Genomic DNA, 23,986 nt, shown 5'->3' with positions numbered 1-23,986 from the left:
TCCAATAGACTGACAGAGGAAGAACAGATGGGGTGGAAACAGTCCAAGCCTGAGAGAGCAGTAGGGGAAGATCAGAGTGTGCAGGAAATCACAGGTCCGAGAGACTGACAAAGGAAGAACAAAGGGGATGGAAACACTCCAAGTCTGAGAGAGTGGTAGGGGAAGAGCAGAGTGTGCAGGAAATCTCACAGGTCCAATAGACTGACAGAGGAAGAACAGAGGGGTGGAAACACTCCACGCCTGAGAGAGTGGTAGGGGAATAGAAGAGTGTGCAGGAAATCCCACAGGTCCGATAGACTGACAGAGGAAGAACAGAGGGGTGGAAACACAGAGGGAGAACAGAGGGGGTGGAAACACTCCAAGCCTGAGAGAGTGGTAGGGGAAGAGCAGAGTGTACAGGAAACTGCACATGTCTTATAGACTGACAGAGGAAGAACAGAGGGGTGGAAACACTCCAAGCCTGAGAGAGTGGTAGGGGAAGAGCAGAGTGTGCAGGAAATCCCAGAAGGGCAGAGTGTGCAGGAAATCCCACAGGTCCGATAGACCGACTGAGGAAAAACAGAGGTGTGGAAACACTCCAAGCCTGAGAGAGTGGTAGGGGAAGATCAGAGTGTGCAGGAAATCTCACAGGTCCAATAGACTGACAGAGGAAGAACAGAGGGGTGGAAACACTCCAAGCCTGAGAGAGTGGTAGGGGAAGAGCAGAGTGTGCAGGAAATCCCACATGTTCGATAGACTGACAGAAGAAGAACAGAGGGGTGGAAACACTCCAAGCCTGAGAGGGTGGTAGGGGAAGAGCAGAGTGTGCAGGAAATCCCACAGGTCTGACAGACTGACAGAGGAAGAACAGAGGGGTGGAAACACTCCGAGCCTGAGAGAGTGGTAGGGGAAGAACAGAGGGGGTGGAAACACAGAGGGAGAACAGAGGGGGTGGAAACACTCCAAGCCTGAGCGAGTGGTAGGGGAAGAGCAGAGTGTGCAGGAAACCACACAGGTTTGATACACTGACAGAGGAAGAACAGAGGGGTCGAAACACTCCAAGCCTGAGAGAGTGGTAGGAGAATAGAAGAGTGTGCAGGAAATCCCACAGGTTCGATAGACTGACAGAGGAAGAACAGAGGGGTGGAAAAACTCTGAGCCTGAGAGAGTGGTAGGGGAAGAACAGAGGGGGTGGAAACACAGAGGGAGAACAGTGGGGGTGGAAACACTCCAAGCCTGAGAGAGTGGTAGGGGAAGAGCAGAGTGTGCAGGAAACCGCCAAGGTTTGATACACTGACAGAGGAAGAAAGGAGGGGTGGAAACACTCCACGCCTGAGAGAGTGGTAGGGGAATAGAAGAGTGTGCAGGAAATCCCACAGGTCCGATAGACTGACAGAGGAAGAACAGAGGGGTGGAAACACCCCAAGCCTGATAGAGTGGTAGGGGAAGAGCAGAGTGTGCAGGAAACCACACAGGTTTGATACACTGACAGAGGAAGAACAGAGGGGTGGAAACACTCCAAGCCTGAGAGAGTGGTAGGTTAACGGCTGAGGAAGCCTGAGAGAGTGGTAGGGGAAGAGCAGAGAGTACAGGACATCCCACAGGTTCAATAGACTGACAGAGGACGAACAGAGGGGTGGTAAACACTTCAAGCTTGAGAAAATGGTAGGGGAACGGCTGAGGAAGCCTGAGAGAGTGGTAGGGAAGAGCAGAGAGTACAGGAAATCCCACAGGTCCAATAGACTGACAGAGGAAGAACAGAGGGGGTGGTAAACACTTCAAGCCTGAGAAAATGGTAGGGGAACGGCTGAGGAAACCTGAGAGAGTGGTAGGGAAGAGCAGAGGGTTCAGGAAATCCCACATGTTCGATAGACTGACAGAGGAAGAACAGAAGGGGTGGAAACACTCCAAGCCTGAGAGAGTGGTAGGGGGAGAGCAGAGTGTGCAGGAAATCCCACAGGTCTGATAGACTGACAGAGGAAGAACAGAGAGGTGGAAACACTCCAAGCTCGAGAGAGTTCTAGAGGAAGAGCAGAGTGTGCAGGAAATCCCACGGGTCCGATATACTGACAGAGGAAGAGCAGAGGGGTGGAAACACTCCAAGCATGAGAGAGTGTTAGGGGAAGACCAGAGTGTGCAGGAAATCCCAGAAGAGCACAGTGTTCAGGAAATCCCACAGGTCCGATAGACTGACAGAGGAAGAACAGAGGGGATGGAAACACTCCAAGCCTGAGAGAGCGGTAGAGGCAGAGCAGAGTGTGCAGGAAATCCCACAAGTCTGATAGACTGATAGAGGAAGAACAGAGGAGTGGAAACACTCCAAGCCTGAGAGAGTGGTAGGTGAAGAGCAGAGTGTGCAGGAAATCCCACAGGTCCGATAGACTGATAGAGGAAGAACAGAGGGCCTGAAACACTCCAAGCCTGAGAGAGTGGTAGGCGAAGAACAGAGTGTGCAGGAAATCCCACATGTCCGATAGACTGACAAAGGAAGAACAGAGGGGATGGAAACACTCCAAGCCTGAGACAGCGTTAGAGGCAGAGCAGAGTGTGCAGGAAATCCCACAGGTCCGATAGACTGATATAGGAAGAACAGAGGGGTGGAAACACTCCAAGCCTGAGAGAGTGGTAGGCGAAGAGCAGAGTGTGCAGGAAATCCCACAGGTCCGATAGACTGATAGAGGAAGAACAGAGGGGTGGAGACACTCCAAGCCTGAGAGAGTGGTAGGGTAAGAGCAGAGTGTGCAGGAAATCCCACAGGTCCGATAGACTGATAGAGGAAGAACAGAGGGGTGGAAACACTCCAAGCCTGAGAGACTGATGTATGTTTAAGTGGTTTGCAACCAGTGTATTTAGCGTTTGTTGACTTGCAAATGGCCTTTGACACAGTTCCCAGAGACCTTTTGTGGGCGTCCTTGGAGAGGTTGCAGATATCCCCAAGGCTAGGACGTGCCGTAAGGTCATTGTACTCTGGAAACAGCGCTCACATTCTTTGGGTGCCTAATGGTGAAAGGGCAGAGCCAGTGGCATTGGAGTCAGGCAGGGATGCGTGCTGGCTCCTCTTTTATTTTTGCTGTTTATTAATGCCATTGCCTCTGATTTGCATGAAGTGGCCAAGGATGCTCCAGGTTGGGGTTCTCACAAATGGAGCCTACTTCTCTTCGCAGACAATGCTGTTCTCCTGGACAAAACTCTGGTGCGACTTTAAAATCAGCCTGATATCTTCTGCAAATTATGTGCTGCAAAAGCCCTTCGCACAAATCAGTCAAAAAACGAAGACAAGGGTCTGTGCCCCCTGTGGGCGTTATCCTCGATTAGTAACCCCATTTCATTTAAATAACCACCTACTGGAGTTGGTGGATTCTTTTAATTATCTGGGTTTGGTCTTTTTTCATGAACTAAAATGGGCATCCCAGTCTGCGAGGAGCGCCCCGACGGGTGGACGTCAATGTGACCTTATTGCTAGTGTGGTCTCTCGACAGAGAGGGGGGGTAATTTTGATACCCCTAAAAAATTATACTCAACCCAAGCAGTTCGGGCAATCTCCTATGATGCTGAGTTATGGGGATGGCTGACTGTGCGTCTATTCAAGTGGCCGAGAATACATTTTCAAAAGGTTATTGGGCTTCTCGATGAATGCACCCTCTCTAGCAGCTTCCTGTAAAGTAGGGCGAGTCCTGTTTATCACCGTGCTCTTGCCCGTGCTGCACTGACTGAGGTTGTGGACCTTGGAGGCTCTAGCACCATATAGGGAAGGGCTGGAAGAGTTGCTTTCCATGGGTGGAGGCAAATCACAGCCATGGTTTACGCACGTACGAACTATGCTTACTAACCTTGGACTTGCTGACCTATGATCAAACCCTACAAAACTGGGTTCTGGACATAAAAGCCACGTGAAGACTTCTTTTAATCATTGGGCATGGGGGTAGGATCATTGACCTTTGTCTTATGAGTAAATGGGTGACTAAATATCTCTCAATCAAAAATATTTGGGGCCTTGAGCAGTATTTGGACCTCCATTTGAATCCGAGAGTGAAGAGTATATTTTTCAAAATTTAGATTTGCCGTTTTGCTGCTTGTGTGCTACATTTGCAAATGGAGGGAGAATATGTCCTCTGTGTGTCCTTGTTGTCTTGCTCCAGTTGAGGACAAAAATCACTTTTTCTGTTTGTTCGTCCTGCCTATGCAAGGGAGAGACCATATTTGCGGAAGCCAATCTGGTTGTGCCTAGATGTAAAATCTGCATTTGTTGCGCTTGAAGCCTTGAAATATTAGCAGAAATTAAAGCTATTGTAAACTCCAAAGACAACAGTCACATACCCTGGTGCATATGGCATGAACAGTGTCTCTAAAAACAGCAATCGCGTACCCTGGCTCAAATGGCAGGAACAGTGTCTCTAAGTACCACATTCACGTACGCTGGCGCATATGGCAGGAACAGTATCTCTAAAGACAGTGCATGTGGCAGGAATAGTGTTTCTAAAGACAGCAGTCTCGTACCCTGGTGTATATGGCAGAACAGAAGGTGAGAATGATGATGTGTACAAGGAGGCCGTGAGGAGAATCGTGAAGCGGTTTGCCAGCAAGGAAAACACAGTGCTGCACAGAATATTATTTTATGGGCGCAAACAAGAAGCGTCAGAATCCGTGGACGACTATGTAACCAAGTTGCGAGAACTAGCTGCACTATGCAACTTTGGCAATAATGCTAGAGGAATGATCTGCGACATGTTGACGGTCCACACCAACAGCAGGAAGATGCAAGATTAGTTTATATTAGAGAAAGAGCTTCAACTCGATAAAGTTGTACAGCTAGTGAGGGCCATAAAGGAGACCGCAGGGAGACGGAAAAAGTTTACTGGTGGCTCTGCCCCACCAGAGGTCCAAGCGATCACATTTAGAAACAGAAAAGAAAAGCAAGTGGCTGATGCAAGAGAAGGGAAGTGGAGAAGAATGGTACCCCTAAAGTGCCACAGATGCACCAGCACCAAACACTTAGCCAATGACAGAGGACGTCCGGCGAGGGACAAGGAGTGCTCTGTGTGCAAGATAATCGGACATTTTGCATCAGTGTGCAGGTGGCTCAACATAAAAGTGACGAGTATCAGTGCAGAATTCAACGTGGAAGCAGAATCCTCTTCAGAAGAAGATTGGAGACCCACTGTGTTGATGGTGAACAGTTCAAGAGCCAGAAGAGAGAAGCCCCATTGCATGATCAGGGCGAACGGTATGGGGATAAGAGCGATGGCGGACTCAGGCTCAGATATGACCATTTTACCCTTACACACGTACAAAGAAATGATAGGAACAGACAGAGTGGAAGTCCTCAGCACACGACACAAGCCCACCATGTTTGGAGGTGCATCAGCAAATCTTTGAGGGTACATTAACGGTGTCGTGGAGTTCAAAGGAAGACAGACCACGGCAAGAGTATGTCTATCCAAAGAAGGATTGGCGTGTAACTGTCTACAACAATGTGGCAAGGAACATCCTCATTTTGCCTCAAGGAGCATTCCCATTGTTGAGAATTCACCGTCTTGAAGAACCACACTTTGTCTGAAGCGTGCCTGCCCCAGAAATGGCTGCTGTTTACCCTGGATCGAAAACGAGGCTGTTGCAACATTGCTAGGCAATGCCAGCTGTTTTTTACCCGCAATCACCACCGGCAGTCGGAAGCCGGCCCGTCCTTGCTGAGGCCCAAATTGAAAAGGCCCTGTTTAGCGCCTAACAGCCCCATTCGACGTCGACACGGGGCGGGCAGGAGCACCTCCCGCAGCCATACCCCTTGGCAGCCACCTACTATAACTACCACAGCATTCCTGCTGTTTGGCCTCCGGCCACCACCAACCAGCGCGAGGACCCCTATTTGCAGAGGGTTCGATCCGTGCAGCTTTGCTTGCTTCGGGCAACAGCTGAGAATGACCACCGGATCAGCGTGTGACAGTCTACAACAACGTGGCAAGGAACATCCTCATTTTGCCTCAAGGAGCATTCCCAACGTTGAGAATTCACTGTCTTGAAGAACCACAAGCCAACCATTTTCTACCCACAATTACCGCCGGAAGGCGGAAGCCGGCCCGTCCTTGCGAAGGCCCGAATTGAAAAGCCCCTGTTTAGCTCCTGTTAAGCGCATGAAAACGGTGTGGCCAACACCCGTTGCTTTCCAGAGGTAACTTTCAATTACTCTTGCTTTCCTGACAGATTCTTTATACCTATTGCAAGAATTAATGCGCGCCCCAGGACCTGTGGAGTCTTGCTTCTATCACAATACGGTCTACATCACCAAGCTCCTGGCTGACGCAATCCACCTCACTGCATGCCTATGTAGAGAACTCTTGTACACCTTCGCATTGTGCCCTCTGCCTCCCGCAATTCCTCAGGCCTTCTGAGCGACTTTAGTGTAAGTACTTAGTTGTGTGTATAGATACTTGTGCCGTAGATTCTGCATTGTTCTTTGATCTACCGCTGTAGCATATACTGATTTAGTTTGCTTACAACTTATTACTGCTAGGATCTGTCTGCCTGTTTAGAATACCCTTACACAAGCGATGTTTGCCCCTCTATCTAGCTCATTGCACCTCACTGAATGGGTATCATGATACTAGACCACGATTTTATTGGGCAGATGCCGAATTGAACTTATGTGACATGCCGTTTCAGCGCCTGCCCTCAGTTGGCACGTGTCTCACTCTGCATTGAACGAGGCCAGCGCACCTCTCTGCTTAGCCCACCCATTGTTGCGCCCTATGCCTTTGAGACTAGCATATTACTACACACTCGCTCAGTGTAGCTTATTTGTGCAACTGTTACTAGCCTATGCTGAAACTGACTGTAGCTTACTCAATTGATACTTACATAGGACTGAAAGTGATGTTAGCCTATTTTTGTGCAATTACTATTGATACCGGCTTACCTGATTTTGATCTTAGCCCACTCTAGCAGCTGATATTAATTACCTTGAAATTGACTTAGCCTACTCCCATGCAAGCAACATTTGTCCATACTTCAAAGTATACTAGCCTACCCAGTGACAACTTATCTCTACAGGAATAGTCTACCCGTGGCTAGCCAAATAGTCTTCCTCCTAAATTTAACTTGCCCTGTCAAATCTATGATCATGAGCAAAATCCTGAGAACCCAGATAACCCAACTTATATTAGGCCTCCTCGCTATAATGGCCCTTGCCCTTTTGGCCACATGCCCACCCAAGGATAGAAACTTGAGACTAAGATCAAGACTGCCCCGCCTCTACGAACCCAAAACCAATCATACCAATAGACGCCTTACACATAATGCTGTCCTACCTTCAGAACCATCTACCAAATGGGCACAGCATAGCAGTTCCAACAATCGGACCCCTGCCCATCCTGCCACCATGTTGAAAACTCCCTGAAAGGCCAAGTTATCCACTACTAAATATCCTCCTCCAACCACACCTAAAAGCACCCTATCACTAGCTGGGTCACTGATCAATGCCAGATTGCTGGTAGCCCATGCCGCTGACATTGCAGACACCCTAACCAACGAAAACTTAGACCTGCTTGCAATCACTGAACCCTGGCTCCACGAGGCTGCAGGACCCGCCATCATGATAGCTGTACCAGATGGCTACCAGATACTTAGAGCTGATAGACCAATCGCTAAAGGCGGTGGATTAGCCATTATCTTCAAAACAAATCTTCCCATTAGACTTGCCACTCCTCCCTCTTACCAATCCTGCGAAATACTTACAGCTAATTCTACTATCCAATAACCGCACACTCACTATCCACCTGGTATACAGACCGCCAGGACCACTAGGCACTTTCGAGGACGACCTCACCTGTCTCCTAGCCAATAATACCAAAGACCAAGCACAAATTTTGTTAATGGGAGACTTCAATTTGGGCTTTGACCACACTGGCGACAAACATGCCCAATCTGTCACTGCTCTATTGAAGGATTATGGAATGACTCAAAAAGTCACCACCCCTACCCATATCAAAGGAAGGACCCTAGATTGGGTCGCTGACATGAATTGCACCATCACCATTACTAATACTACCCCGCAATCCTGGACTGACCACTATCTAGTTACCTTCACTGCTACTCTAGACCTCATCTCTTCTAAAACTATAGTTATGGCTCCACCACTCCCCACTAGAAATAAAAAGGACATTACAGCGGACAAGATACTCCCACTTCTTCTCCCTGCCATTAACAACAGAACTAGCAACACTGACCCCACTCTACCAGTGAAAGTCTTCAGTAGTGCTAGGACCAGAAACTTGGACTCTATTGCACCTGTCAAACTACGTAAAGGCAAACAGAAATCTCACCTCAATGCTTGGTTCACGGCCCAACTCAAAGAACTAAGAATACAAAAAAGAAAGCTTCAATCAATTTGGCGACACTCGCCTACTGACGAGAACAAAACGAAGTTAACACATCTTTCTAAACTGTACAAGAATGAAATAATTAGCACAAAAAAAAGTACATTTCATGAAAGAATATCTGAGGCAAAGTCAGACACCAAGGAACTATTCTCCATCCTTCGGGAAATGGAATCACCGATACCACAGGTTGTCAACACTCCCAAGGATAAGTTCTGTTTTACCAATATTCAAAATGCACTCTCAAACAAAATCACCTCACTCCAACTAGAAATAGCTCAAAAGAAAGCCTTACTGATCCTACCTGAACAGCAATCCCCTCTAGTCACACCCGATGGTACCACCCCACCCTTCAGGTTCAAAATAATTTCTATCACTGAGAAAGAAAAAAATCATACTTTCGCTAAAACCTTCAAATTGCAAAGGAGACAATTGCCGGACCCAAATCATAAAGGATGAAGCTAGAGACCTAGCCCCTTTCATTTCGATGCTCATCAATGCATCATTCAAGTCGAACATAGTCCCTAATAATCTTAAAGAGTCTTGGGTGCTCCCACTGCTTAAAAAACAAACTCTTGACCCTGCCATCCCGACCAACTATAGACCCATCACCACAGTCCCCTTCCTACTTAAAATTATTGATAGAGTAGCCTACTTGCAAATACAGGACTACCTAGAAACTAACCATCTACTAGGATCACGCCAGTCTGGCTTCCGCCCCTCCACGGCACGGAAACAGCCTTAATAGACCTCAAGACCCAAATTGACGAGTTGAAGGACAATGGGAAATCAGCTATGCTACTCCTCCTTGACCTATCCGCAGCCTTTGACCTGGTGGATCATGCAGTCTTATGCAACCACCTTAGGTCGGCTTCTCATTTCTCAAGTGATGCCATAACCTGGGTTCAGTCCATCCTAGATAACCGTACAATGAGAGTCTTCTCCCCCTCAGCAGCCGCTGATTCCATACAAGTCTCCTGCTCGACAAGTTGGACAGACTGGGTGTCACCTTCACCAATTACCCTTTTCGGGCAACTTCATGGAGGACTCTGCCTTGATAAATAAGATATACCTCCTCATTCAGGCATGGTTGACATCCCACGGTCTATGCCTGAATGACAATAAAACAGAGCTACTGATCCTAGGTTCAGAGAAAAACATCAAAAAACTTAACCCCAGCTATGCCTCCTTCAGTATTGACAACAATGTCATCAAAGTGATGCCTGCAGTCAAAACCCTGGGCTTCTATCTTGACTCTGCACTTACCCTCAAGAAGCAAGGTAACTCGCTAGCATCATCTACAGCATATACTTGCAAATTGATCCGAGCTTGTAGATCGTTTCTTTCTGAAACGAGCTGCATCACCTTGGCCAATGCACTTATAATATCCAGACTGGTTTATTGTAATGCCTTGTACGCAGGAGCAAATAAGTATATCACTGACAAAATGTAAAGACTTCAAAACAACGCCCTTAGAGAAGCTTTAAATATCCCCAATAGAGAACACATCTCCACATTTAGAAGAAATGTCCACTGGCTCAAGATTAAAGACAGGATCCTCCTTAAAACACTTTCTCTCACGTCCAAATGTCTGAACAATATCGCTCCACCCTATCTTGTAGAAAGAATAAACATAAGAATTACTACCCGCCCCTTGAGATCTGCAAACATCCAAACCTTAGAGGTCCCAAGATTTAAACGTACCACAGCTGGTGGCTCTAGTTTCCCGGTCTTAGCTGCACAATCCTGGAACACTCTCCCTTTGGATCTCAGAATAGACCAACCTTACCCTAGTTTCAGATGAAAAGTCCTCACCTGGATACGGACTAACGATTCCTAACCCACCTAAATTCTATCTCATGTTAGCATGTACGTATACTATGAATGCACTTATCACCCTATGCCTGCTAGGCCTGCTAGGCCTCCTGTTATCAATGTATCTGTTACCTTCTGGCCCACTTGAATTCAATCTGGCAATACCTAAATGTAACACTAGTATCCTTGCAACCTATGTGGCAGCAATCTGGTTATTTACCGTATGTACATATTTACTGGATGTATATAATTATCCTTGTAACTAAGCTCTAAGTATACTTGGAATGCTTGCGCCCAGCTACCCGAGGGTTTGGTTGCACTCTATCAGATAAATAAACAAACAAACAAACAAACAAACAAAGGCCCAGCTGTCCTAGGATGGGACGACCAAACCAAACTCAAGATCAAACTGGATCCCAGCACGGTGGATCAAGTATTGGCAGTCAATACAGGAGGAGTGCCGGTGGTGAAAGAAGACTTCCCCAAATTATTTTCAGAGGGTCCAGGAAAAATCAAGAAATTTGTAAAAAGAATAATTCTGAAGGCCAATGCTGTCCCTGTCAAGCATAAAGTACGGCCGGTACCAGCAACCGCTAGGAACATACTAAAAAGCCAACTCAGCAAAATGGTAAAAGAGGGCACCATCGAGGAAGTGGAAGCCTCGGCGTGGCTGAGGCCAGTTGTGTTGATTAAAAAGCAGAATTCAGACGTCTTCAGAGTTTGCATAGACCTCCGCAGCCTAAACCTCAAGGTCATTTCAGACAGCAGTCCCCTCCCCAGTATAAATGAATGAATCCTCAGGATGAAAGAGGCAAATGTGTTTTCAAAGCTGGACATGAGGAATCCATCTTCACAAAGACTCCAGTCCCCTCACAGCGTTCATCACCCTGTTTGGCACCTACCAGTTCACCAAGATGCCTTTCACCATAAGCTGCCTCTGCATTCCAGCATATGATGGACTCACTACTGCGAGATATAGGAAATGTCTCCTATTTTCAAGATGATATAGTGGTGTACGTCCATGATGAGTGCACGCAAGATGTCATGGTGAGAAAAGTACCCACCAAATTACGCAATGCTGGGGTTAAGCTAAGATATGAGAAGTGCATCTTGAAATCACAAGAAGTTGAATACCTGGGGTACAAGATATCCACCCGAGGAATCAGCCCCAAACAAAACCTAGTGCAGGACATTGTCAAAGCACCAGAGCCTGCCAGCAAGGATGAAGTAAGATCATTTCAGGGACTTGCAGAATGCTATGCCAAGTTCATCCTGAACTTTTCGGAAGTCACTTCACTGCTGAGAGACCTGCTCAAAAAGGGAGCGGAGTTCACTGATCTGAAGTCCAGAAAGAGGCTGTGGAAAAAATAAAAGGACGGACAGTGGGAGCACCGTGCCTACAGCCGTTCAATTCCACGTGGGACACGGTCATCACCATAGATGCCAGTGCGTGCGGATTGGGTGCCGTGCTCATCCAGAAGAAAGGTGATACAGAACATGTGGTGGCATTCGTCTCTAAAGCCCTATCCAAAGCCAAGTTGAACTACTCCACCGTGGAAAAGGAGATGTTAGCATGCGCATAGGCATCAGAGCCCAAAGTCGTCCACACCTGCCTGGCGCGCATCGTGGCAAAACCTCAGGAATAATCGTTTCAGAGAACCCACATAGGAATGTATATGTAGGAATGCCCAAGCGGACTGTACGTACAGGCTTCAAAGAAACAAAGAGAGAGCCACCACATTCCTACAGGACATGTGTATTTTCACATCCATCCAAGACCTGAGACATCCGGAATTCTTAGAGATGAGTGAAGGTCACTGGAACGAGGAGGACGGTAAAGACCTCACCATGGGGAAAGTCAGAGAGTGGGTCAGGAGTGGCTGGCCAGAAGAAAGAGCCATCCCAGAAGGCATGAGAGCTTACTGGAAGGTGGCAGAAGAAATATCAGAGTCAGAAGGTCTGATTCTCAAGAGCGACCAGATAATACCTCCAACGGGAATGAGAAGAGTCATTCTGCGGAGCGCCCACTCAGGGCATTTGGGGAACACCATGATGCGCTGGTGAGTAAGAAAGGCATACTGGTGGCCATCAAGGGATCAGGACATCCGCTCCATGATTGAGAGATGCCATGAGTGCATGAACAGTGATAAACATTTGAAGACCAAACAAGCCCCCATGAGTCCCTCAGAGATCCCTGAAGCAGTCTGGCACAAAGTGGAACTGGATTTCATTGGTCCTTTAGAAGCAATGGGTACCGGGCATCGGTACGGAATAGTAATGGTAGACTATCTGTCAAAATGGAGTCCTCACATCCATCTTTTAGAGGGAAGGCCTCCCCAAAGACATTGTCACCAACAGCAGGGTCCAACTAGTGTCACGGGAGATGGAGACATTTATGCAGAGACACAACATAAGGCAGAGGAAGGCCGCATTGTACCAACCCTAGGCGAATGGATTGGTCGAGAGGGCCAATAGGTTCATCAAAGGGCTGATCGAGTTAGCAACAGCGTCAAGAATGGATCCCCTGAAAACTGTCAAGGAGGCTGTAGCAGCTCACAGATTAACCCCAGGTGGTGTCACTCAAGTGTCATCCACAACTTAAAGAGACTAGAGGATAGTGATCAATATTTTTCTCTTGGACCTCCTTGCTCCAGCCCTCTTTATAACGCAGTCAACAGCTTTGTATTTTATGTGCAAGGGGGCCCCTATTTTCTCATTCACATCCGGTTTTGACCCTGAACGTATGTCCATACTTATTAAATTTAGACATAGCAATTTTCGTTTTTGTATCAAAAAATATCACTCTTTTATTTTCATATAGTACAAAAAATAACATCTTATTCTTTAAAAAGAAAACACATCAGTATTTTCGAATATGATTTTCTCAGACTCTCTTAGCATTATTACTTACAATACACACATTTCTTAATCTAGCAAACTCTCTCTTAGGCAAATTGTCATGCAGCAATTCTTTTTAAATCTATTGTGTTAGAAATGTTAATCCTAACAAGATCTTTTCTGTCAGTCTTTTGTAGCATGTGGTACCAACTCATAGTCTTCTGATGAATTAAACATTTTTGATCTTTCACTTAGCCATCCATTCTTTGCTCATTCACAAACATACCCAACTTGTTTCATTCCTCAACTCTACTTTCATACTTTTGGCCAGGAAATTCTTCAGGGGAAGAAAACACAATACACCAACAATTTTTGGTTTCCAATTGCTGCTTGTCCTTAGTATTCGCCTGGGGTCTAGATTTCTTTTTCTGTCCATTCTATTTGGATTTCTGGGTCAACCTCCAGATGCTGGTCTGTGTGGTGTCTTTAGTATACATTTATTTTCCCAAACTTGTTGCTGTCAGTTTTTCATCTTAAATCAGCTTCTTGTGTCTCCAGGTCTTTATTCCTGTGTCATCTTTCTATTGACCTTATACGGTCGTATCCTTAGGTTTTGCGTTTAATCCGGTTGTTGCGTGGTAGCTCTAATATTTCACATCTGTGTGGTATTCTTTTTATAGTCTGGATTCTGCAGCGGCTTTTCGGTTTTTCAGCTGGTTAGTATTTCACCCCCTATTCACAATCGTGATTCAGAATTCTCCTTTGAGTGTGATTTTCATCTCACCAGAATTTGTTCCAATTGTTCTGAATATTTCACTGAGAAAGCCCTCCAAGTCTCCAAGTATTTGTCCAGAGCTTGGCCTCACATTCTTCAACTTGTTATCACAAACGCGTTGCAGGAAGAGGGAAATTGGCTGCATCAACTCAAGTATCACCATTTTGCATGCTGAGGAGGAGAAGAGCGGCGTCCACACTGTTACCATCGTGGTTGTCCAAAGTAAAGGAAGATGTTTAAGTGAGCATGGAAGAGGTTGTGTGAAGGTTGGAACATAAAAAAGCACAAATGAAGAAGTAGAGCGGTCTGGAAAAGAGCGACCCAAGGTTGTTAAGTAAGGGAAGGAGACTGGATAAAAGATAAAACGACAGGGTCGAAGTTCAGCAAGCCTATAAAATGAATACGCAGAGGAACCAATCATGTCTGCGCAGAAGATGGCCAAACGTGGAACATGGAATGGGTGGCAATGTTTGAGAGGCATCAGGCCACCGTGAGAACGCAAGACGAGTCCCATCCTGGCAACTGCCAAGACCGTGATGCAACGAGAGAACAAGAGCTAGAGAAATCAGTGAAAGATGTAATAGAAAACGGTCATTTGGTCAAAAAAAAAGGTCAACAGGACAAATGGTCGACGCAATTTGGTCGAAAGACAAATGGTCGAATTTTTTTTTTTTTTAGTTTTTTCACATTTTTTTTTTTTGGGGGGGGTCCCCCCAACCCCGTTTTTTTGCTTAAAAACCCTTTTTTGTCCTAAACGAAAACCTGAAAAATATATGTAAAAATAAATAAAAAAATTCGACCATTTGTCTTTCGACCAAATTGCGTCGACCATTTGTCTGTCGACTAATTTTCTGTCGACCAAATGACCGGACAGCATAGAAAACGAGATAGAAAGCGAGATGCCTGAAGTGTTTCGTGAAAAGATGTAAGCACCGGAAGCAGGAGGGACAGAGGAGGGTCATCCAAGAAGAGAGCACAGAAGATCAGTGAAGTATGAGGACTTTATTATGGAATAAACATATTTGTTTTCCAAAGGGAGGTGTATAGAGAGCTCACGAGACACTGCACCACCGTAGTCTCGCGAGATTCTGACCCAAAGCACACGCAGCCGCGCAATGCGTCAAACCCGAGATTCCAAGGCACCACGGAGCAGATGAGCTCCTCTCACTTAAGGGACTTAAGAATGCCCCAAGGCTCCAGAATAAGACTGGGGCTCCAGGGACTGCATCCTCACCATCAGCAGCCCATAGACATTTATTGGACCCTTTTTCCATTGATGCCTGTTACTGCACGCGCGTGATGCAAATAAAGCCTATTGCTACAAGCTACATGTTACCTGATCATTATATAACACCAAATCATTGGCCATATGTTGGTGAGTTTCCCATTTTAGCCAATAAAAAAGAGTTATATGTATGCTGTCAAGTACATTAAATTCTATTGGCAGTACAGGTCATTACAGTTATTGATATTTACGTACTGGAGCACACAATTTAAGAATATTAAGGCTCCCAGACTGCTACCTTTACGGGGACGAGCGCCCCTACACTTAAGCTACAGTGTACATATCATCAACATGAAGTCCGTACAATCCTAAATAACACCAGGAACAGCACAGCATTATACATGCACATGTGTTAACCTTGGTATGTTTTGTTTGTGTCTCCCGCCACAAAGACAGAGAGTGGAGAGGTGCTGCTAATTTTCCTCTATGCCTACTTGAGTTGGGGGGAAAAGAGGTTGGAGGAGGTGGACATCCAGAAGGAAGAGAGTAGAAAGCAAGAGAGGTTGGAGGAGGTAGACTTCCAGGAAGAAGACAGGAGAAAGCAGGAGAGGTTGGATGAAGTGGACATCCAGGAAGAGGGGAGAACGCAGGAGAGGTTGGAGGAGGTGGACATCCAAGAGGAAGAGGGGACAAAGCTGGAGAGGTTGGAGGAGGTGGACATCCAGGAGGAAGAGGGGGGAAAGCAGGAGAGGTTGGAGGAGGTGGAAATCCAGGAGGAAGAGGGGAGAAAGCTGGAGAGGTTGGAGGAGGTGGACATCGAGGAGGAAGAGGGGAGAAAGCTGGAGAGGTTGGAGGAGGTGGACATCCAGGAGGAAGAGGGGGAAAGCAGGAGAGGTTGGAGGAGGTGGACATCCAGGAGGTAGAGGGGGGAAAGCAGCAGAGGTTGGAGGAGGTGGACATCCAGGAGGAAGAGAGGAGAAAGCTTGAGAGGTTGGAGGACATGAACATCCAGGAAGAGGGGAGAACACAGGAGAGGTTGGAGGAGGAAAACATCCAGGAAGAAGGGAGAAAGCAGGAGAGGTTGGAGGAGGTAGACATCCAGGAGGAAGAGGGGAGAAAGCTTGAGAGGTTGGAGGACGTGAATATCCAGGAAGAGGGGAGAAAGCTGGAGAGGTTGGAGGAGGTGGACATCCAGGAGGAAGAGGGGGAAAGCAGGAGAGGTTGGAGGAGGTGGACATCCAGGAGGAAGAGGGGGAAAAGTAGGAGGTTAGAGGAGGTGAACATCAAGGAGGGAGAGTGAAGAAAGCAGGAGAGGCAAGAGGAGGCAAACATCCAGGAGGGAGAGTGGAGAAAGCAGAAGAGGGGGAGGAGGTGAACATTCTGGAAGAAGAGGGGAGAAAGCAGGAGAGGCTAGAGGAGGTGAACATCCAGGTGTTTGGGAGAAAGGAGGATGTGTTGGAGGAGGTAAAGAATAGGGGTAGCAAAGCTAAAAGTGCAGAATTCGCAATTGAATCTGCTTCTGCTCATTCCACGAAATCAGCATCACAGTTCCACTGCCAATTACATTTTTACCGGTTTGTGCTGTTTTACATGCGGCGTGGTGTTTCGTTTCCATGTTGTTTTCGTGTAGCTAGGCGAGAAACTTTGCGTAGGTCTTTTTTTTAATCTGTGCTAGATTTGCGCAGCGACACAAGAAACTTTACGTGGTTTTCCGTGAACCGTTCTAGGTTCACGCAGCAACACGTAAAGCTTCACACTGGCCTTTTTTCAATCCGGTTTTTCAATACCTGGCAGGGGAAGGTTTATGCAGTTTTTGTTTTGATTCATACTAGGTGGGCGTATCGGTCCGAGAAACATTGCACCACTCTTTTCGGTCTGTACTAGGTTCGCGCAGCAGCACGAGAAACTAGGTTCGTGCAGCAGCACGAGAAACTTGGGGTGGCACTTTTTGGTTCACGTAGCATCATAGGGAACTTCATGCCGCTCTTTTCTCTTTGCGCAGCTGCACGAGACACTTTGCGCTGCTCTTTTCAAAACACGGGGTTGACCGAATGGCAGGTTTGGGGTGAAGCAGAACCGAATCAGACGGATTTTGCTTCCACGGCTGGCAGAAGAGAATCTGCCAATTCCGCCTAGCCCTGGTGAAAAAGTGGGTGTAGAGAGAGCAGAAATCCATCTGGGGAGAGGAAGGCAGAGAAGTTTGACGGGGGAAGGAATGTAGCTTGGGGGAGAGGAAAAGGAAGCACTGAGGAAGATGGGAGTCCATTGGCGTTACAGAGAGAGAGCCAGCCAGCAAGCAAGGTAACACAAGCCTATCTGTTGTTTGAGAGAAGCAGGTGGTGGATTAACAAGGAAGTTAGACTACAGCAAAGACTGAAAATGATATCTAGCAAGTGGCCCCTGGGCATGAACGGCTGGCGACTTGCTAAAGGGGAAAATAAGATGTGGCGGGATGGTTGCAGGGTCAGGAACCTGAGAAAGGTCGTCAAACAAGCCCCCCCCAGTCACATAGATACTCAGTTCTTACTGCCTCAACCTCTGTTCTTTTCCTTAAACTCTCTTCCATCTTACAGGTGGATCCTCCCGAAGGCATCGCAGATGACACAAGCCTGAACGGAATCCGCCTGGTCTGCGCTGGACCCAACAAAGAAAATCAGCGTACCATTGAGTCTGGTGTTGGAAAGCAAGTTCCTTTCACTTATTTGTTTGAGTATTTTATAGAGTTCCGAGGTCTGACGGGTCCTGGAGGTAGCTTAGGTGTTTATTCCCCTGATGTTCATCCATTGCTTCTCATCCAGCCTTTCCACTAATAAATGCCACGCGCACATTCCTGAGGTCTGCTTTCAGGCAGACCTGTCTGGGAAGGGAGATCCAGAGAGAGCTGCCTTCCAAATGTAGAGATCTTCCACTAAAGTGGTGATTTCTTTCAAGAGCATTCTGGAACCTACCAAAAATCAGAACCGGTTGCCAATTTTAAGGGGGGTTGTGAGCAGACCTGCATGACTTCCAGGGCTCACACTTCTGCTTTGGGCTCAAAGCCAGAGATAGAGCAGCCATTTTGAAGCTTAGAATCTCCAGAAAGAGGTGTCAAGGAATGTACATGGGCCTGCTCACTTCCTGTTCCTTGTCAGGTGTGGCTAGGCTCCTGGTGGGGCGTTGATCAGTCTAGCCTAATACTGGCACATTGTTGGAGAGCTGCAGGAGGGATTTAGAGTTCCTGGGGTGTTGTGCAGTTCAGGTAGTTTGCTAGGTGGTTGGGGGGTGCCTATTTTCTTTCTACTCTGTGTTTGCTACGTATATTTGCACTGTGAGTTCCTTTTGTGATCAACATTTTGTTTGTTGTCGTTACCCAGACTTTCCCATAAAACACACTAAAAAAATAACTGTCCTATTCCCCGTTTGAAACCTTGTAAATAACATAAAAAGATTCCCTATGATGTTCTGTAATTTCCTAATTTCCCATATTTTTATGAATTTTATAAAATTAACTTGATATTTTGTAAAAAAAAAAAAACATTCTGCACTGTTGATTGGCAATGCCTATTGGCCACCTTGTTAAACCCGGTCTTTTGCCAGAGGATGAAATCATCTTTCGGGTCATAGAGAATTATCCTATAACTGTGATTATTATAAACTAGATGTCCCCATAATTTCAGGTCACCAGAGCAGGCAGAAGATGATCCCTTGACTCTCTGCATTTCAAGCCAGTCATTAGCCCAAATAATAAGAAAGAACTGTTGGGTGGTATTGCTCAGTGGCAACGATGATGCAGAGCAACAGCGGTTCGAATCCCGAGTCTGCACTTAGAAACTTCTTCGGTATTAAGCGCGTCATGAATAGACAATTATGTTTAATTGTTTTCGAGCCTTGGTCTTAAACAAAAAAAAGCATTAAATTCAAATCATATGTGGCTGATATTTTCATACATTCTATTAAAGGGAATGCCCTAAAAAAGAAACGTTGCCTATTCATACAAGAAATGAGCAAACTGTCCAGAATATGGAACCAATGAGAATTATTCGCACCTGATGACTTGTAGACACAAGCTCTGCTCTTGATATGATTGGTTATTTGTAACACGCTTAATACCCAGAGGTTTCTAAGCGAGGACCTGGGGATCGAACCTGTGCTGCTCCATGTCTTCTTGCTTCCAAGGCGAGCATGTTGCTCCTGAGCTATCCTCCCGAGACAAATTCACCATTTGCCAAACCTTTATTAAGTTAGTTATAGTTATATTTTTTGGTAAACAAATGCAAGGAACCTTATCAAGATACATTCATCCACTTTTACCCAATGCTAAGAATATGTTTCCTTTCGAAATAACATTCCAAGGTCTTTAATTAGAAGGATTTATATTATTAAAATGACAATTTCGCTAAGGTTACATTTTTGGATAAATTTCAATGTCACATGCCTCTGAAGGTTATTAATGAAATTCATTAAAATATTGTCTCCTTCCACCGGGCTCAGGAATCCCCACAGAGAATGTCAAAGATGGTCACAAGCTATTGTCAAAGGAGTATCCATGCCACACTGTACGATTCGGCCTGGCAGTGTTCAGAAACATGCCTGTCTTTTTGACTGGTCATGTAGCTGAACCCTGGTGAATCATGGTTCTTAATGTACAGTTTCCCTTTTGACTCAGAGGGCTACCTGCTCAAAGTTTCAACTAAGTATTTTTTTTTTAAAAAATGTAATTCATTTATTTTATATACAGGATAAATAATTCTCTTTTCATCACAACAGAAAGTACGATAGATAATAAATTAGATTTGACTGGAAGGAGTCAGCTTCTTACAATGTGGTGAGTTTGAGGGACATTCTGACCAGGTTGTGGAGGTGAGTAAATGGAACAGTCGGTGAAAATACATGTGTGGACCTACATAGATTAACGACAACCAACAGTAGACAGGTTTACGTGCAGGTAGGCAGTATGGCCAGCTGTGCTCAGGATGTGACCATGTGTCATGATGCCTACCTCCAAGGTGCCAGACAAGACCCAGCTACCCCAGAGGCAGACATCATGTCTTCAAGGGAAGTCACAACAGCCTCAAGTAGGGGCTCTTTGGACTGAGTCCTGGCGCCTATGGCGCCAGGCTCATAAAAGGGGACTTTGTGTTAAAGGTGCTTAGTGTTAACTTACCTGATGCAGACCATGCTGCAACATCCAGGCCTTCTGAGGCCTGAATGGGACTACTTTATCTTTGGAACTACTTAACCACACGGGTGTGGTCAGGGGAGGAATACATACCTGAGAGGAAGGATACATACCTGGAACTACTTTGAAGGCTATTTAAGCCACGCCCAAGCAGCAACTCACGCTTCGCGTTGTTCTGCATCTAGCAGCTGGACGCTCACCGTGTTTGCTCCTGCATTCTGTCTTCTGCCACTCCTGCCAGCATCCTGGAACACCTGCAAAGAGAGAAGAGAAGAGAAAAGGGTAAAGAAGAGTCCTTACCTGCTAAATTCCACATTCCGGAGACATCTCGCCGACGGTCCTGAAAAGGAAGACATCCATTTAAAAGCACATCGCATCGATCGCTGCAGCACCGCATCTCACTCACCTGTACAAGGTACCACCACGTTCTACGGCGACATCTGGACTCGCAGCCACATCACCGCGCCTAGGGACAAAAAGACAAGAATAAAGGTGAGAGGGGAAAGAAAACAAGGAAACCTTAATTTCCATTACAAAGCTTACCTGTTGGGTTATTCCAACTTCATTTCGGGTCGGTGCCGCATCCTGGCATTTCCGGACCCTGGCCCCTTTGGGTAAAAAGAGACATCAGCGTTAGCGGGCGCATGAAAAGACGTTAGCCAACGCCCATGAAATACTTACCTGATTTCTTCTGGATTGATCTTTGTTCCGGGTCGGTGCCGCATCCTGGCATTTCCGGACCCCGGCCCCTAAGGGGAAAAAAGACATCACGTTAGTGGGCGCATGAAAAGACATTACCCAAACGCCCATTAAAGACTTACCTGATTTCTTCTGGATTGAGCTTCGTTTCGGGTCGGTGCCGCATCCAGGCATTTCCGGACCCCGGCCCCTATGGGGAAAAAAGACATCAGCGTTAGTGAGCGCATTGATACAAGGACACTGAGAGAACTCTCATCAAGCTCACCAGAGTCTCATTCTTCGGTTCCACAGCTCTTCTCGGAATAGTTTCCGCACCTGAAAAAGAGACAACGAACAATTATTATTGCGGAATCATACTCATTAACAGAATCCTTACGGTACTATACCGGGAAAACAAAACTTGAACCCTCTACAATCAAAATCCCAGTGAAGTAACTGGATACAACGCGCCCCTGCATGAGAAGCAGGATGGAGAGCTCAACCTTTCAAACCCTAAGGTGAGACTTCACGTGGGGGTCGCAGGAGGGTTTCGTAGAGGGGTGAGAAGGGAGCGGGAGGCTTATACTTTCTCCCACAGATTGTTAATACTCCCTTTTCACATACAGAAAGATATTCCTGCGAGCCAGACAAGCCAGATTCGAAGTTCCGTCCAGTCCATCTTCCGGGTCCTGCGCTTCACCATAGAAGAAGCAACAACACTCCAGACCTGCGCCTCCGGTGGAGTCAGGTGAGCGTAACAGAACGCGAAGCCTACCTACAATTTCCCACCCAGGCGCTATGGAAACTTCCGAGACAGACCAGCTGGCTCAGCTTTTGGGGGAATTAAGGGCAGAAGTACACTCCGCCCACCAGGAAACTAATGCTCTCAAAAGAGAATTAATCTTATCCAAAGAAAGAACTGATGACCTGGCCAAACGATTGTTGCAGGGTCAAGCAGGACAAACTCCTTTACCTAGTTCTGGGGGTAATGCCTCGTCAATGGTTTCGAATAACCCGGTACAAATCAATCTACCTGGAAACATGCCTTTGGCCCCGCCTGAACGTTTTGCGGGGGACCCCAAGAATATGCCGTTTTTATGAACCAATGTCGCCTACACTTTCTATGCAGACCTGGGGCCTTCCCTAATGATCAAACCAAGGTAGCCTTTGTATTATCTTATCTCAGTGGCTGTGCTGCCGATTGGTCTGTTCCGTTGGTAAATCAGGATGACCCAATTCTCCAGGATTTTCAAAGCTTCTAGGCGAACATGGAAAGATTATTCGCTCGACACTCTCAGGGACAGGCCCTTGACAATGAACTACTATCCTTACGACAAGGTAACCAAGATCTCTTATCTTATATTGCCACCTTTAATAGGCTGGTTGTAGAAACGGGGTGGCCCGAAAATAAAAGGATCACACTATTTCATCGAGGCCTGCGCGGAGAACTTAAGGATGTTCTAGCTCAAATAGTAAATCCACCTCAAGCCTGCGCAGAATACATAGACTTAGTGGTCCAACTTGAGCACAGACTGCAAACTAGAAAAGCAGATCAGTCCAAGTTCGAAACTCGAGTGCTGATCAAAACTCACGCTAACCCTAAGAGTACCGACGTTTCAGAACCTATGCAGATCGGCGGTGTTAAAGGACCATTGACGCAGAAGGAACGAGAGAGAAGACGGCAAAAGCAACTATGTCTCTATTGCGGGGCTTCTGGTCACTTTCTACGAGACTGCCCGGTAAAGCCACCTAAGAAGGTGGTTGGAGCCACGGACAACAATTTAATAGAACCTGATTCGGGAAACGGTGAAGCCCGACAAGCGTAGAGGTCCGCTTGCCGAGCTTGAAAACAGACTCTTTGACCTCGCATTTTGTCTTGCCAATGGTGCTCGTGGACCCGAAACAGCCTCAGCGGTTGCATGCTATAAAAGCATACATCGACAGTGGAGCTATTGGAAACTACGTAGATCGTGAATTGGCCTCCAGGATTAATCTTCCTCTCCGTCCGAAAGTTAACAAGGATGTCATTACTACAGTAGATGGAACCGAAATAGCCTCAGGGCCGGTAACACATTCCACTACAGAAATGACACTAGTGGGACAGGATGGACATCGGGCAGCAATTGTGTTCGATGTAATCAAGGCCCCACAATTTCAAGTAATTCTAGGAATCCCTTGGTTAGAAACACATAATCCTCGAATTGACTGGCGAGCAAAGAGAATAACCTTTCCTGATTGTGAACTGACTTGTTATCCAAGAAATCCAGATATGGGTCTGGCCACAGTAACTTCCACCACGATACAACTACCGGTTGAATACCAAGAGTTCCAAGACGTTTTTCAAAAGGAACAGGCGAACACGTTACCTCCCCACCGGTCGTACGATTGTCAAATCGACCTGGTACCCAATGCTCAACCGCCCTGTAGTAGGATTTATGCTCTTACTGAACCTGAGAACGTGTATTTGCGTCAGTATTTAGATCAGTATCTTGCCAACGGTTTTATTCGCCCGTCAAAGTCTCCTGGTTCCTCAGCTCTGTTCTTCGTGCCGAAAAAAGAAGGCAACCTTAGAACATGTATTGACTACCGCGGCCTAAATCAGATAACGATTAAGAATCGTTATCCTCTGCCTCTGATCCGTGAACTTCTTGACCAGGTAAAAGATGCTTGTATATACACCAAGTTAGATCTCCGAGGAGCTTATCACCTGGTACGTATAAAAGAAGGCGACGAATGGAAGACTGCATTCTGCACCAAATATGGGCTCTTTGAATATCAGTTGATGCCCTTCGGATTATGCAACGCACCTGCCGCCTTTCAATACTTTATGAATGATGTTCTTCGGGAACTTATCGATGTTTGTGTCATCGTATATATCGTTGACATCCTGGTATACTCCTCCTCGGAATCCGAACACAGAAAACACGTCAGGGCAGTTCTTGAGTAATTGCGCCAGCACAACCTGTTTGCGAAACTTGAAAAATGAGTTTTTCATACCACAGAGGTCGAGTTTCTCAGATTCATCCTGACACCTAAAGGAGTCCGAATGGACTCGCAAAAGGTGGACGCCATCCTCAAATGGCCATCTCCTAACTCTGTTAAGGGGGTTCAGAGTATGCTTGGCTTTGCCAATTTCTATCGAAGATTCA

General features: G+C 46.5%; 1 protein-coding gene across 2 annotated transcripts in view; it reads left to right on the top strand.

Moving 5' to 3' along the window:
• The window catches only part of LOC138579452 (vitelline membrane outer layer protein 1 homolog), a 305,899-nt gene that overhangs the window by 158,024 nt on the left and 123,889 nt on the right, over positions 1 to 23,986 (top strand). For both annotated transcript variants that reach the window (XM_069649781.1, XM_069649782.1), the window contains exon 3: positions 17,575 to 17,684. In XM_069649781.1, the coding sequence (XP_069505882.1) occupies positions 17,575 to 17,684 (110 nt within the window). The remainder of the gene's footprint in view (positions 1 to 17,574; positions 17,685 to 23,986) is intronic.

Source organism: Ambystoma mexicanum, chromosome 3p (genome assembly GCF_040938575.1).
Source record: "Ambystoma mexicanum isolate Mex_15411 chromosome 3p, UKY_AmexF1_1, whole genome shotgun sequence".
NCBI classification, from domain to species: Eukaryota; Metazoa; Chordata; class Amphibia; order Caudata; family Ambystomatidae; genus Ambystoma; species Ambystoma mexicanum.
This window is presented reverse-complemented; position numbering and strand designations above follow the sequence as displayed.